The sequence below is a fragment of the Zophobas morio genome, unplaced genomic scaffold (assembly GCF_036711695.1).
Source record: "Zophobas morio isolate AGI-343-1 ecotype UQ-CSIRO unplaced genomic scaffold, CSIRO_AGI_Zmor_V1 ptg001005l, whole genome shotgun sequence".
Classification (NCBI taxonomy): Eukaryota; Metazoa; Arthropoda; class Insecta; order Coleoptera; family Tenebrionidae; genus Zophobas; species Zophobas morio.
The window spans coordinates 3,316-16,906 of NW_026973107.1; the positions used below are offsets into that span (position 1 = coordinate 3,316).

Consider the following 13,591-nt stretch of genomic DNA (forward strand, 5'->3'; position numbering starts at 1 on the left):
AGAGCAAGAACACAATATATAGTAACTCGTTTACCCGGAGTAACTTCTCGCTCCAAAGGAGAAAATGCACCTATACATTGTTGAAAAATGTTTTTTTTTTAAGAAGAAATTATTGATGTAATATTGTTGAAAATACCAATAAATTTATTTCATTGAGCTTATTAAACTTTGCTCTGGAAAGAGATGCTAATTTAACTAGGCGACGTGAAAGATTTGCTCTTTTTAACTTATTTTATCTCGTTGGTATTACCAAGAGTGGTAAGCTAAACATTGAGCAACTATGACCCACAACTGGTAGAGGGATAGAGATCTTCAGAATTACTATGTCTATTGTGAGATCCCGTTTCCTAATGAGGTACATACGATTCGACGATAAAGACACCCGGACTGAAAGGAAAACTACAGGTAAGTTGGCATCAGTTAGACAAATATTTGATTTATTTGTCGAAAACTGTAAAAACTCCTAAGTTTCGTCCGAGTATCGGACAGTAGATGAAAAGTCGGAGAGTTTTAGGGGACGTTGCAGTTTCATTTCAAACAATTTATGCCAAATAAACCAAATAAATAAATATGGTGTCAAAAAAAAAAATTTAGTGCTGGTAGATGCGAAAATGTACTATAAAAATATGGAGGTATACATCGGAACTCAACCAGAGGGACCATTCAAAGTATATAACGATACTGACATTATTGTCAAAAGGCTTAGTGAACCAGTGTGGAATACTGGAAGAAACATTACCATAGATAATTGGTTTACCAGTGTTAAATTAGTTGATGTCAAGTTACTGAACCACCGCCTAACTATTCTGGGTACAATTAAAAGGAATAAACGGGAAAACACACCCACTGTTTCTCAATGGTAAAATTCGTCCACCGTTTTCAAGTATGTTTGGGATCTCGAAATAGCTCCACATTAGTTAGTTTCGTACGTCCCCCAAAAGGCAAGGTTGTGCCGATTAAAAATCTATGTGGTGTCCTAACAGTTTTATTAGGTCTACTTCTCCCAAAATATTCTTGTGGATAAGATAATCATCTTTTGCCCAAACAAAGTAATTAATTTAAGTGTAATTGGTTGGGGACACACCTAAACATTTGGTAGCGGTTATAACACTAAATATAATATAAGATTTCGTCCCACTCAACTTTATCACAACATCTCTTCTCGCCAAATCCTTTTTATTGTTGGATAGCTCTTTCGGCAGCACTATTATTTTGGTGTCTATTAACAGTAACTATATGATGTTTGCTATTATTCTTCGCAACAAAACCTTTTAATTCGGAGCGATAAAAAAAGAATATTTATCAGAAATGAGTTCAACTGGGGTTTGCATCCTACATATCGTTTTTAATAAATCTATAACCTCAAAAGCAGCGACCTTAGAAGTTTCCTACTTCATACATACCGTGTAAATCTATCTTCTAACTCCAAAACACTATCACATCCCGTTCTGGTCTTAGGTATTTTCATTATGTTCATGGATAAGCTGTAAAACGGTATTTTAGGTCTGTTTATTATATGCATTGGCTCCCGCTTTATATGCGAAGAGCAAATTTTTTCCAAACGTCACAACTGTCCACCACCTTATCTATTAAAGTCCTCGCTGGTCAAAAACCTTTAAATATTTTGGTTGTTTCTTTTTCCCAGTGTGAAACAAGTTCTAACGCATAGTATGCACAAATTTTTTCTATCAATTTTACCTTCATTTATGATTGTAACTACAGCTTGTGACGATGAGTTTTATGAACATGGCTTTTCTGTTTGAGGAGCCCTGAGAGCAAAGCCAATATTTGCAATTTCAACTCCCGGTAGATATCGCATTGCCCCCGTAAACAAATTCATCACTTTCTTCCACCCGTTCAACCTTTTTTCTCTTACCGAGTCATTTTCACTATCTTTCTTAAAAAATCCCAAAAGACTTCTGTGATCTGATTTTACAAAAAACTTATTTCCGCTCATTTTCATTAGATTTATATGTTTTGTAGTGAACCAAATTACTGTTAAGGCTTCACTATCAGTAGTACTGTAATTTCTTTACGCACTGTTAAATTTGTGACTTACAAACGCTATATAGTGTGAATGTCCACCATATCGATGGAATAGGACACCACCCTAACCAAGGTCACTATCAATAGTCTGTAAAATTAATTCTCCATTGGGTTTTACTTGTTCCACGCATACTCTCGCTTTTAAAATCTTCAGAACCTTCTCCCAAGCAGACTTCTGTTCTTCTCACCAGATAAATTTAACATTTTTTTTAAGCCTGCTCAAAGGCTCCAATAATATAGCGGGGTTCTGTATGTACATACTCCAAAAGCCCAGCATTTTTTCTCGACCGCACTTTCTTTTTTTGTTTTCTGGGTACTTCATACCGCACACGTCTGCGAGCCTACCTTTGATGGCGCACTTCTTAACCATTTTACAGAGGTCTTTACCAAATTACATTTTTTAAGCCTTAGTTTTACGTTCAATTTTTTGTATCTGGAAATCAAAGCACATAGTGCCTTTTAATGACCCAATTTACTCTCGCTTCAAACTAAGCAGTCATCCATGTACACATGTGTCTCGAAGGCCAGCAATAACGATGCCCGCGGCCTTTTGGTATTAAAATAGAATATTTGCATAATCAAAAGGTAATACAGCCCGGCGCACCCTTCGCCCATCCGGTAACGAAGCAGTAAAATATTTTTTGCCCTCTTTACCTATCTCTCGATGATAAAAACCTTTAGCATTATCTATAGTAAATAGTTGCTGTTCCTCGCTTTCATGCTGTTAAGTTTTTCGTTCTGGACTATATAATGCTTAACCTTACACTGTTGGTTCAGGCCTCTTAAATTGTCGCAAATTCGCATATATGCTCCCGGGGTAACTTGTATATCCTTTTCAGATGCGTGTTCCATTTCGGGCATAGGAACTAACACTTGTCCATGATTCCATCGTAGTCATCCGATATCTCTAGAAAACCAACCTTTAAAAGTTTTTTACACACCCTTTGAATCGCTCGCTCTTCGCTTTAACTTAGGCAAAGCTTTCTATTAAAATAAAACACCTTTATTTATTTTATACCCAAGTCTGCACTCCAAGACATTAATAACTATCAGAAGTCCACCTACAATAGCTAAACTACACTTCTTTTAGTCTTTCTGACATTTCAAAGTTTTAAAAATTTCACACTCTAGCTCACGTTTTAAATTGGTAAATTACTTTTCATTAGTTGTTTTCGAGGTGCTTTCGAGCAGCATAGAAATCAAATCGTTGATTTTACAGTTTTCATAATTTCAAGAACTATTATGTTACATGCAGATTGAGAGCATGTGCTCAACAATACAACAAAGAAAATAATATAGAGTTTGTTAAAAATAAAAAGAGCTGTATAACCTAGTTAAATGCTCTTAAGCCGCCTGAGTAGCACAATGCTTACCATCTTACAAACACTGATTACAACAACACAACGACAAAAAAAAAAAGAGCACGACGCTCATGGAAATAACTCTACAGTAGTCGACCTCTTATTTGGACATTAGTAGTCGCAGTATGTCCCCCAGACCCCTTGAGTTTTAAATTTCTTTTCTTATATTAAATAAAAAATACCGTGAACTTTTGAATATTTTTTGTTTGTTGAGATATTAGGATACAGGTCACACCAAATTTTAACTTCTTTCTAATTGAAAATTAGAAAACAAAATCAGAGTGCAACGCATAAATTTCTTGACTTAGCCTTACGTTTTTAATTTTTTTTCAAATATTGTAAGTTCAATGCCCTATGTTTCTGCTGAAAAATAAAAAGAAAGTTCATTTAATGTAAAAAAAAATAAAATTAACAAAAACAGTTTGTTTAAAGGGGCAACTCACTTGACTAAATACCTATTATTTTGCAACAATCGTTACAAATAACAAAGAAACATTCTGAAAACAAGTATATTTTACATTTGGCGCAATAATATCTTGTTTTTCGCTTTTTACCTTTACACATAGAGCAGTTTCCTCCATGGTGGCCTCTTTCTAGAATCTCTTTTCGGTTCTTGAATACCTAAAATTTCATTTATTCTAGCAGTTATGTTTCGCGGAATATTTTTATGTAACGCACGCTCTTTCAAATGTTCTTCAATAGGTGCAAGTGATAGATTTTTCAAATTTTTTCTTCTTTTTCATAAATTAACTTTGGTTAAACGTTTCTTTCATATATAACTTCAGAATTTATACCAGCTACGTTTCAGTATACTGAAGAATACTACCACTGCCACCGCCTTGTGTTGCGGCCGTAATTATACAAAGCACACAATTTGTGGACCATATCTACACCTCCCTTGGTTAGATTGTAACTTGTTATCATCTCAGGTTTCTGTTTTTCTTCAGAATTCTTATCAATGCCGTCAGTTTCATGCAAAGTTGATAATAAAAGCACAACCTTGCCTTTTGGGGGACGTACGAAACTAACTAATGTGGAGCTATTTCGAGATCTCAAACATACTTGAAAACGGTGGACGAATTTTACCATTGAGAAACAGTGGGTGTGTTTTCCCGTTTATTCCTTTTAATTGTACCCAGAATAGTTAGGCGGTGGTTCAGTAACTTGACATCAACTAATTTAACACTGGTAAACCAATTATCTATGGTAATGTTTCTTCCAGTATTCCACACTGGTTCACTAAGCCTTTTGACAATAATGTCAGTATCGTTATATACTTTGAATGGTCCCTCTGGTTGAGTTCCGATGTATACCTCCATATTTTTATAGTACATTTTCGCATCTACCAGCACTAAATTTTTTTTTTTGACACCATATTTATTTATTTGGTTTATTTGGCATAAATTGTTTGAAATGAAACTGCAACGTCCCCTAAAACTCTCCGACTTTTCATCTACTGTCCGATACTCGGACGAAACTTAGGAGTTTTTACAGTTTTCGACAAATAAATCAAATATTTGTCTAACTGATGCCAACTTACCTGTAGTTTTCCTTTCAGTCCGGGTGTCTTTATCGTCGAATCGTATGTACCTCATTAGGAAACGGGATCTCACAATAGACATAGTAATTCTGAAGATCTCTATCCCTCTACCAGTTGTGGGTCATAGTTGCTCAATGTTTAGCTTACCACTCTTGGTAATACCAACGAGATAAAATAAGTTAAAAAGAGCAAATCTTTCACGTCGCCTAGTTAAATTAGCATCTCTTTCCAGAGCAAAGTTTAATAAGCTCAATGAAATAAATTTATTGGTATTTTCAACAATATTACATCAATAATTTCTTCTTAAAAAAAAAAACATTTTTCAACAATGTATAGGTGCATTTTCTCCTTTGGAGCGAGAAGTTACTCCGGGTAAACGAGTTACTATATATTGTGTTCTTGCTCTAACGTTTTTAGGTGGGGCCATTCTACGCCACTTAGTTTTCCCGTCTTTCCCAAATACCGTGACCCAGCGTATACTTCATTTTCGTTATCTAATAACTCTTCCTCCGTGTAAGATCTTAACCTCGCATTTCATAACTGGCGATATCTTCGTCTATGTGCTTATCATCAAGTATCTCTTCTTTTGTCTGAACTTCATGCAAACGTAACGGACGATCCTGCTCTGCTTCATAACTCCACAGAAAAAAATTGAAAGTTGCAAAAAAAAAAACTATATAAAAGTTCTACATTCTTACCTCATAACCAAAAATAAAACAACAGTTACACAATAACACCATTAGTAGTCGCGGGGGCGGGGGTGTCTCTCAGACTTCCAGTGCTGCTAACTCCCAAAGTAACATACATAAACTGATGCGAATTGGTACCAGTCTGGGAGAGTACTTTGTTGGAAGGTACCGAAAACGACCGAGCATAATATCCAGTGATCCCTAAGATAAATCTTAAACTAGAAGTTCCAGATTTGGGCCCCCTGCAACTGCTGTAAGGTCTTATCATCAATTAGGGTTGTGCCCTCCGACGGCAACACTCAATTACATATAGCATAAGGCTACATTCGATCCTAAATAAAATAATTATAAATTATGTATAGTACGCCGCTAATAACTTACATATTAGAAATTAATAAAGAAAACACAGCGTATTTTTTCAGCCCTGCTAAAAGTTGTCTAGAGATAAAAAAAAAATTACAAAATACTTTGCGTAAAATAACCTGATAGTTATAACTTAATTTGTCAAATCTTATATAAGATTTTACCTAGAACTCAATTACTGTTTATAATAATGTTACATCAAACATGGTTTAGTTTATAAAAGGGTCATTTTTTCACCTATTTCCTGTGTTAGTGTTTCTGTATCTATTTTGTATAAAGCCACAGTAACTCTTGACCTATTTAAAGAGCAATTCTGTGCATTTTCTTAATTTTAAAGACTTAGTTTAGAAAATAAGCAATATGCTAAATTAATTTTATTTAAACCTAAAGAGTAAAAAAAAACTATCACCATGAAAGTCATGATAAATGATTATAATTTAAGTTCAATCTAAATATTCATAATTATAAGACAGTATTAAGAACGGCATTTAAAATAAATACAGAATGGTTTTATTAAAGTAACACGGCGCCTAAAAAGTCCCGAGACTACCCCATAGATTATCCCTTTATATAAAGATTATATCATTCTCAGTTAGTAACAATCTTCAAATGATAACTATCAAAATATATGATGACATTTTTTCCATTAGTTACCGAGATTTTGGAATTTTGCCGTTACCTTTGTTATTTTCAAAATATTGGGAAAAAAGGTATTTCATGTGTTGGTTAAACATTGTTTTTTAAAGGGAAAAATAACTTTTAAACTCGACATTGGCTTGAATATGTTGTAGGGTATCTAACTTGTCGAAAACAACGATTTGTCGGTGGTTTGCCGAGTTTAAAGGAGTCGTAAGGACACTAATGATGCTCACGCTCTGGACGCCCAAATGAGACAATTACTCTAGACAAATATAGAATAAAATCCACCTAAATGTTGTCGATGACCGTAAAGTTAAGTTGGATGAGTTAGCTGATAGAAATATCGTGTAACTATATTTTGCAGGAACATATTTGGGATGAGGATGCTCTGTCCGGAATGGGGTACCGAGTTTGCCCGTAATGATTCGAAAACAACAATGTGCTGATGATGACCCAGGGCGCTGTTATATCTGTTTAAGCAAAATAAGAAATATATATCTGCGACTTGTAATAAAAAATGAAACATCCTGTATGCATTATTATACTCCAGGGTTCAATCGGTTGTCAGTTGAGTAACAAGTAAAGAGTGAAAGCCGCTCAAAGCGACAGGTTATGACCTCCGTATTTGGGGGACGCCCATGGTATAATATTCATTATCTAAAGAAAAACCATGATTAATGAATATTGTGCAACAATATTGTTGTGAGGAAATTACTAGAAACGGCCCCATATGGCGAAAAAAAAATTGCATTTTTCAGCAAGACGATGCATAGTGTCTTAAGTCGATGGTTACGGTAGCCCTAGTTGTACTCTACAGATCTGACCCTCATCGATCATTATCTCTTTACAGACCTTAAAAAAGTGTTTCAGGTAAGAGATTTAGGTCAAACGCAGTAGTCGCTCTGTAAGGAGTACTATTTTGGAATTTAAGTTAAATTCTACGGAAAGAAGTTGTGTTTGTGGTTACTCCCCAGGCTTTTCAGGCAACGTTTGAAATGAGGGTTAACTCCGTCGATCTAACTTGTTGGAGCAGGCAGAATAACACCTCCATCTCACGCGTCCAAAATTTTGCTGAATAATGCTTGAAATGGTCGTTTTTACTTTTTAGTTAAACTTTTTATAGGTAGTAAGTTCTTACTAAAATGTTATTGACACCTTATATGCTTAACAAGTACTGTATTAATAATGTAAAATTTCATTTAATATATCATTTCTGGTCCTATTCAGTTGTTTCTAGAAAATTATTTAATAACCAAACTGCGAACGGAAAATGTTATAACTCTAATAGTCCTTATCATAGACGAAGGAATTTAAAAAAACCCGATTTTTCTTTAGATGTAATTTTTTGTTTAATTTTGCTTTACTTGTTTTTTATAATATTTTCTGTTCTTTTTCCAGGGAGAAAATATAAAGGGCTATTCGTTAGGAAAAGATGGTTTATCTCTTGATTCCGAGTTGGATATCGTAATTAATTAAACTATTATAGTATTAGTAGAAGTACTATCTTTTTCTTATATAAAAAATTTGAGGAGGGTAAAAGCATTTTTTTTTATAATTTTTTCTTATACCTCCTTTATTTGAGTTAGAAACCTTATTTATACGTTTGCAACTTAATATTGTAATTTGCTTAATTCCTTTTTTCTTTTTTTATATATATTATTCTTCACGTCTATATTCAGGTCTTTTTATTTATTTTTACTTGCTTATATTAGTGCTTCCTATTTACTTAAACTTTTATTCTTGTAATAAAAAATGAGTGCACTGTAATATTGCTTATATACAATTACCTTTATAATTTTTTAATATTAGTGTTTAGCCTAATTTTTATCACTTTTTTTAAAAATTTGTTATAAATTATATTTCTATGTTAATAAAGAAAAATTTAAAAGTTGAGCGCCTACCTTTTTGGTTACAAAGAAGAAAGCGTAACACAAGATATATTATTTCTGAAAAATTAACTCTTTTGCTTGAGCAAAAAAAGGTATTTTTACTTTTTTAAATAATTTATTTTAAAAAAAAATAATGAAGTTAACTCTAAAAAGGAAATAAGTTAAGGAAGCCTTTACTACTGATCTCCTTTGCTTTTTCATAAGCCTTTTTAATGTTACTAATACTTTTACGGCTAAAGCAAAGTGTAGTGGTCCGGTTGGAGTGAAAAAGCTCTGATTGGGCGGGATTTGTATATTTATTTTGGGATTGGAGGGCTTAGTAACCGGTGCAAATAACAGCAGGCTGTAGGGTGGCTTAGACATACCAAAAAATATTTATACTATAGTAACTTCTGCAAGGTAAAAATTAGTAAAAACAGTTATTAATTAAACTTTTGTATACTTTTTTTATAAATCTATTCTAATTATAATTATTTATATTAACTTTTTTAAGCTGCAAGAGGCTGAAATTTATCTGGAAACTTCCCTAAAGCAGACCAGGACCCCTCCAGACACCGCTTTGTATAACATTTTATTGGCTGGTTATTGTGCCAATTATTGCTGGAACAAGGCTGAGGCTATTTTTCGGAAGGTTTTTGATTTTATTAATAAGCAGAATATCTATATATTTTTCTTGGTTATATTATATAAATATAATTTTTATTCAGCAGTAATATTAACATTAATATGTCTTTTGCCCTTATTATTACCGCTTTTATTGGTTTAAAATTTTTAATATATCATCACTGGTTGATATATTCGTTTTTTCTGCCTTTCTGTTGGTTTTTCGTTTGAATAAAAAAGTTTTTTTTACAATTCTTACTCCTTTTTAAATGGCTTTCGCAATATATTTAACGTTTTTATTGGTGCATATTTTACCTTAAATTCTTTCTTGTCGCCGTTCTTTTTAGTTTGTACTTATAATATGATAACTTGTTCATTTAAAGACCGCCTTAAACGTTCTTGTTAATGCTCACATGATTTAAAATCGCTTTTCTATTTGTTCATATCATATCACGGATTTTACTTTTATTACTATTTGGAAATCTTGTAAGTTTGATTTTATTGGTTGCTTTATTTAACTTTGTGTTTTAATTTGTTCTTATCTATACTAAGTTTTCTAAACCTTTTTTTGGGTTGTTTATAATATTTCTTTATAATATAATTTTTTTTTATAAAATTATAATCGTAAAATTTCTAATTTCTTTATCAATATAGTGAAGTTTTATTATTTATTATAATGTTCTTATACTTTTTATATTAAATAAAAAATTTATTTATCTTATTGTGCTTTAACTTTTTATTTGTATAGCCTTTTATGAGTTTATTGCTTATTTTACTGCTAATTATATACTACCATTTATTTATTATTATGTAAATAATAAACATCCTCTTAATTAGATTTTTATTATTTACTTTTGCTGCAGTTATTAAAATCAAATTTGGCCAATGACGCTACATTTTTAATTTTACTGAATGCATATGCCTCCAGCGAGTGCCATACTTATGAGGATGCACTCAAGTTATTATTATTGCTATTACTACTATTATTATTGTTGTTTTCTCTATAATCATTAATTAGATTGGTTAATAAAGCAACTACTTTTCTTTGCTGTGGACTTTCTGTATATAATACTTTAATAAAAGGTAATTTTTTAATTAAAGTTTATTAGTTTATCTTACTTTTTAATAAAACAGTTGCTATCTTTAAAGCTGATAACCCATACGAATCTGTTAAAAATATTATGGAAACCTTGAAAGTAAAAATAATAAGATTTTAACTTTTATTGTGTATTGTTTTTTATATAAAAATAGTAAATTAATAACACCTTTATTACGTAGTTGAAAAAGGAATTTTTTTTATTCTATATCTTTTTTATTTATAAAAAAGTGTTAAAGTTCATATAAATATTGCAGCAGAGAAGCGTTAAACCCGATCACATAACTTATTCACAAGTTTTGCGGATGTTATTAAAGCAACAGAAATTTAATGAAGCTTTTGACCTTTTAAATAAACTTCGAGTATTATTATTATCGTTATTATTACTGTTATTATTATATCTTTTTAACAGAAAATGCGAAGGTCGCGAGGAACTTCTTGCGATTTTTTATATTATTTTTTAGAACATTGCAGAAATGAAACTTCTACTGAAAATATAAAAGCCGTTATCAATTTGTTTGAATCAGATCTTTCGGTTATATTTTTTAAACATTTTTGGTGTATGAAAAAGTTTTGTACGTAAGAAAATAACAGTATTAAAAATCCGTGATTTTGTAATAATAATAAGTAAATGGTTTATTAGCATTTGAAAAATTCAGGAATATTATGTTTGGGGTGTTAAGGAGTATTAAAAGTTTGGTTGCCTACAAAAAATAAAAATATACTCACCAAAAATAATATATTTAAAAAAAATACAAAATAAGAATATAATATATAATAATATGTTAATGAAAATATAATAAATACGATCTTCTGGTTTCTGTAAATACCGCGTTTTTTCCGAGTCCACGATTGGTTAGTGGATAGGATTAAGGTTCAGAATTTTTTTTTATTTCTTATTCGGTATATAAAAATGTATATTTGTAATCTATTTAGCATTTATTCATTTTACTTTTAAGGATAATTTTTATTTAAAAAAAATGCCAACTTTACTTCTTTATTTTCTTATATATTGTCTTGCGTATATAAGAATGGGAGACCCGTTTCCATTAATTCATGTACCGCTGCGCTCTTTACATACGAAAAGTTATCTCTGCAAGCTCCCCTTTCTCCCGTTAAAAAAGTTCAACTCTTTTTATCCAAAGTGGACGACCTCATTGGCTGTTGTCAGAGGGTTATAGTTTTTTTTTATTGGTTGAAAGTTCTCTTTATTGTGGATTTTTTTTCTCAGAATGGACTTCAGCTAGATTCCTTTTTCTTTAACGCCCTTCTCGCTTGTCTGCATTCTTTTTATGTAAAGCAAAAACGACTTACTGGCCAATTAGACTGCGATACTTTTTATTGCTTCGCTCTTAAATATTATACTGATATGAAGTCTTTAGGCTTGAAAGTTTTTTTTCTTATTCTTTTTTACTTGTCGTTTCATCTTTGCTTATATTATCATATTTTAGCCCGACCAGCACACTTTTATATACTTTGCAAAACTTTCTAAAGGTTTTTTGGATGGCTTATAGTTACGAGTGTTATGCTATTTTGTTTGTGCTTTCAGGGAATCCCTCGCACGTCCTGGCCGTGTGGGATCTTCTTGCTGTATACGCCATCACTCCCAATTCCTGCCTTTTAACGGAATTGGTACCAATTACTCCCATTTCTAGATAATACTGTATCGTTTATTCCTGTTTCTCGTTACTTGTCACCGGTTTACTTTCTTGTTGCAATTTATTATAATATACTGTTGCTGTTTGTCAAAACCCGTCCTTAAATATTTTTAATTATCCTTAGCATTTTGGTTTTTCCTTGCAGTTTATTTGCACCCATTATACTCCCCGGGCTTAAAAAGAGCTTTTTATATTATTTTGTTTCGTTTTAACATAAATAACGCGAAATTACTTAATTGCTTCCTTTTTAGTAAATGTTTATTTTATACACGAATATTTTAGTCGTACGATCTACTCAACTTTGATTTTGAATATTTTCTTCATATTCTTGATTCATATTCAAAGTTGAATATTCAAGTTTCTAATAAAACTTTGATTACTTTAAGGTTTTTTCATTGCTTTAATAAAAAATAATTAAAGTTCTATCATAAAGGTAACTTTACCACTAATATATATTATTATTTTATTACAGCAAATTTTTGGTTAACAAGAAACTCGACCCAAATTTTTTGCAGCGCCTGTCGAAAATTCTCTATCGCCTAAACTTGAATGATTGCACAACCAATTTAATTATTAAAGGGGACTTTCTATCGTTAGAAAAGATGCTTAACTCAGCCGCTGATTCCTCAGCAACTAAAATTAATGTGAATAATAGTCTGATAGAGAACATATTTGTGTAGATTTTTTAAAAAAATAAAGCATTTATATATGAATGTCGTAAGACGCTTAGAAAAAAAAGTTACTGCCATCAAATTATTAGAGTAAATGAAAAAGACTTTATACAGTGCTAGTATTATCTAAATTAATGCTTCTATCTATATATCTTTTCATGAAAACGCTTCTTTTGGCAATGTTTAATAAAGAGTGAGTCTTTTTTTGAAGGGTAAAATGGTAGCTTAAACGGTAAAGTTTCTACAAGAGATTTTGCAAGGCAAAAAAACATAATCTTTTAAGAGCGTGAAGTTAACTGTCTGCCAATGTGTAGCCTCAAGGGTGCCTAAATCACGGTATCTAAGCTGCTGCCGGCACCTAAACGCACGTAGCTCCTAACTGTAGCGCTTATACTTATTAAGTGTACAGCATTAGTAGTGAGCAAATTTAGTCATCACCTAAAGTGGTTGATCTTTAAGAGACTGAAGCTTTGCAATTAATATTGCTTTGTAAAAGTCCTCTAATTCTCAACTAAAAGCCAAGCCACTATTTATTTATTATGTAAATTTTGATTTTCTTCTTTTATAGACCTATTTGGTTGGCTTATATTGTATTAAATTCAGTTGGATCATTTCGCTACCATTAGCTAGCAAATTAGTTAGTTGAACGTACAGGCGTTTGCGAGCAACCCCTAGTCCTCTTTATTACAAAGAGGGTTAAGATCCTGAGGAATGGACATTATATACTTCCCCGACGTTAAGTTCATTTTAACGTTGTATACTTCATTTATTGACCGAAAATATGGGCCGTCACCGTAGCTCAGTGGTTAGAGGCGTCGTCGCGCAATCTTTTAAGACGCAAGTTCATCCCCCTCTGTTCTGGGGGGTACGGATACAACTTCCCTACAAAAAATATTAATACGTTTCCCTACTTAGGATTTTTTAAAAAGTAGTTCTTATTACTTGTTAACAAATATTTTTAAGCGTATAAAGCAGAGATTAACAACTCCTCATTACTTGAATTTATATACTTTAATTAAAGCTACCATTTAATCTT

At 31.9% G+C, this 13,591-nt stretch overlaps 2 protein-coding genes across 2 annotated transcripts; both read left to right on the top strand.

Moving 5' to 3' along the window:
- Positions 1–7,780: 7,780 nt before the first annotated feature.
- On the top strand, positions 7,781–10,809 carry LOC135122219 (uncharacterized). Its single transcript, XM_064046432.1, has 10 exons — positions 7,781–7,809; positions 7,876–7,975; positions 8,037–8,102; positions 8,515–8,619; positions 9,021–9,158; positions 9,994–10,088; positions 10,149–10,213; positions 10,265–10,326; positions 10,484–10,588; positions 10,639–10,809. The coding sequence occupies exons 1-10, from the start codon at positions 7,781–7,783 to the stop codon at positions 10,807–10,809; spliced, it is 936 nt and encodes a 311-aa protein (XP_063902502.1).
- Positions 10,810–11,058: 249 nt separating this feature from the next.
- LOC135122220 (uncharacterized) lies at positions 11,059–12,564 on the top strand. Its single transcript, XM_064046433.1, has 7 exons — positions 11,059–11,100; positions 11,257–11,400; positions 11,458–11,616; positions 11,678–11,720; positions 11,776–11,858; positions 12,167–12,270; positions 12,357–12,564. Exons 3-7 carry the CDS (start codon positions 11,596–11,598, stop codon positions 12,562–12,564), a joined length of 459 nt encoding a protein of 152 aa, XP_063902503.1. The 5' UTR covers positions 11,059–11,100; positions 11,257–11,400; positions 11,458–11,595.
- Positions 12,565–13,591: the final 1,027 nt, after the last annotated feature.

Bases quoted from the DNA above. Each gene is read 5' to 3' on its own strand.
- LOC135122219 (XM_064046432.1), top strand. From the start codon at position 7,781: ATGTTATTGACACCTTATATGCTTAACAA. The intron at 7,976-8,036 runs GTAATTTTTTGT...TTCTTTTTCCAG, and splicing joins AACCCGATTTTTCTTTAGAT to GGAGAAAATATAAAGGGCTA. The intron at 10,214-10,264 runs GTAATTTTTTAA...TTAATAAAACAG, and splicing joins ATATAATACTTTAATAAAAG to TTGCTATCTTTAAAGCTGAT.
- LOC135122220 (XM_064046433.1), top strand. From the start codon at position 11,596: ATGAAGTCTTTAGGCTTGAAA. The intron at 11,617-11,677 runs GTTTTTTTTCTT...ATCATATTTTAG, and splicing joins TGAAGTCTTTAGGCTTGAAA to CCCGACCAGCACACTTTTAT. The intron at 12,271-12,356 runs GTTTTTTCATTG...ATTTTATTACAG, and splicing joins AAAACTTTGATTACTTTAAG to CAAATTTTTGGTTAACAAGA.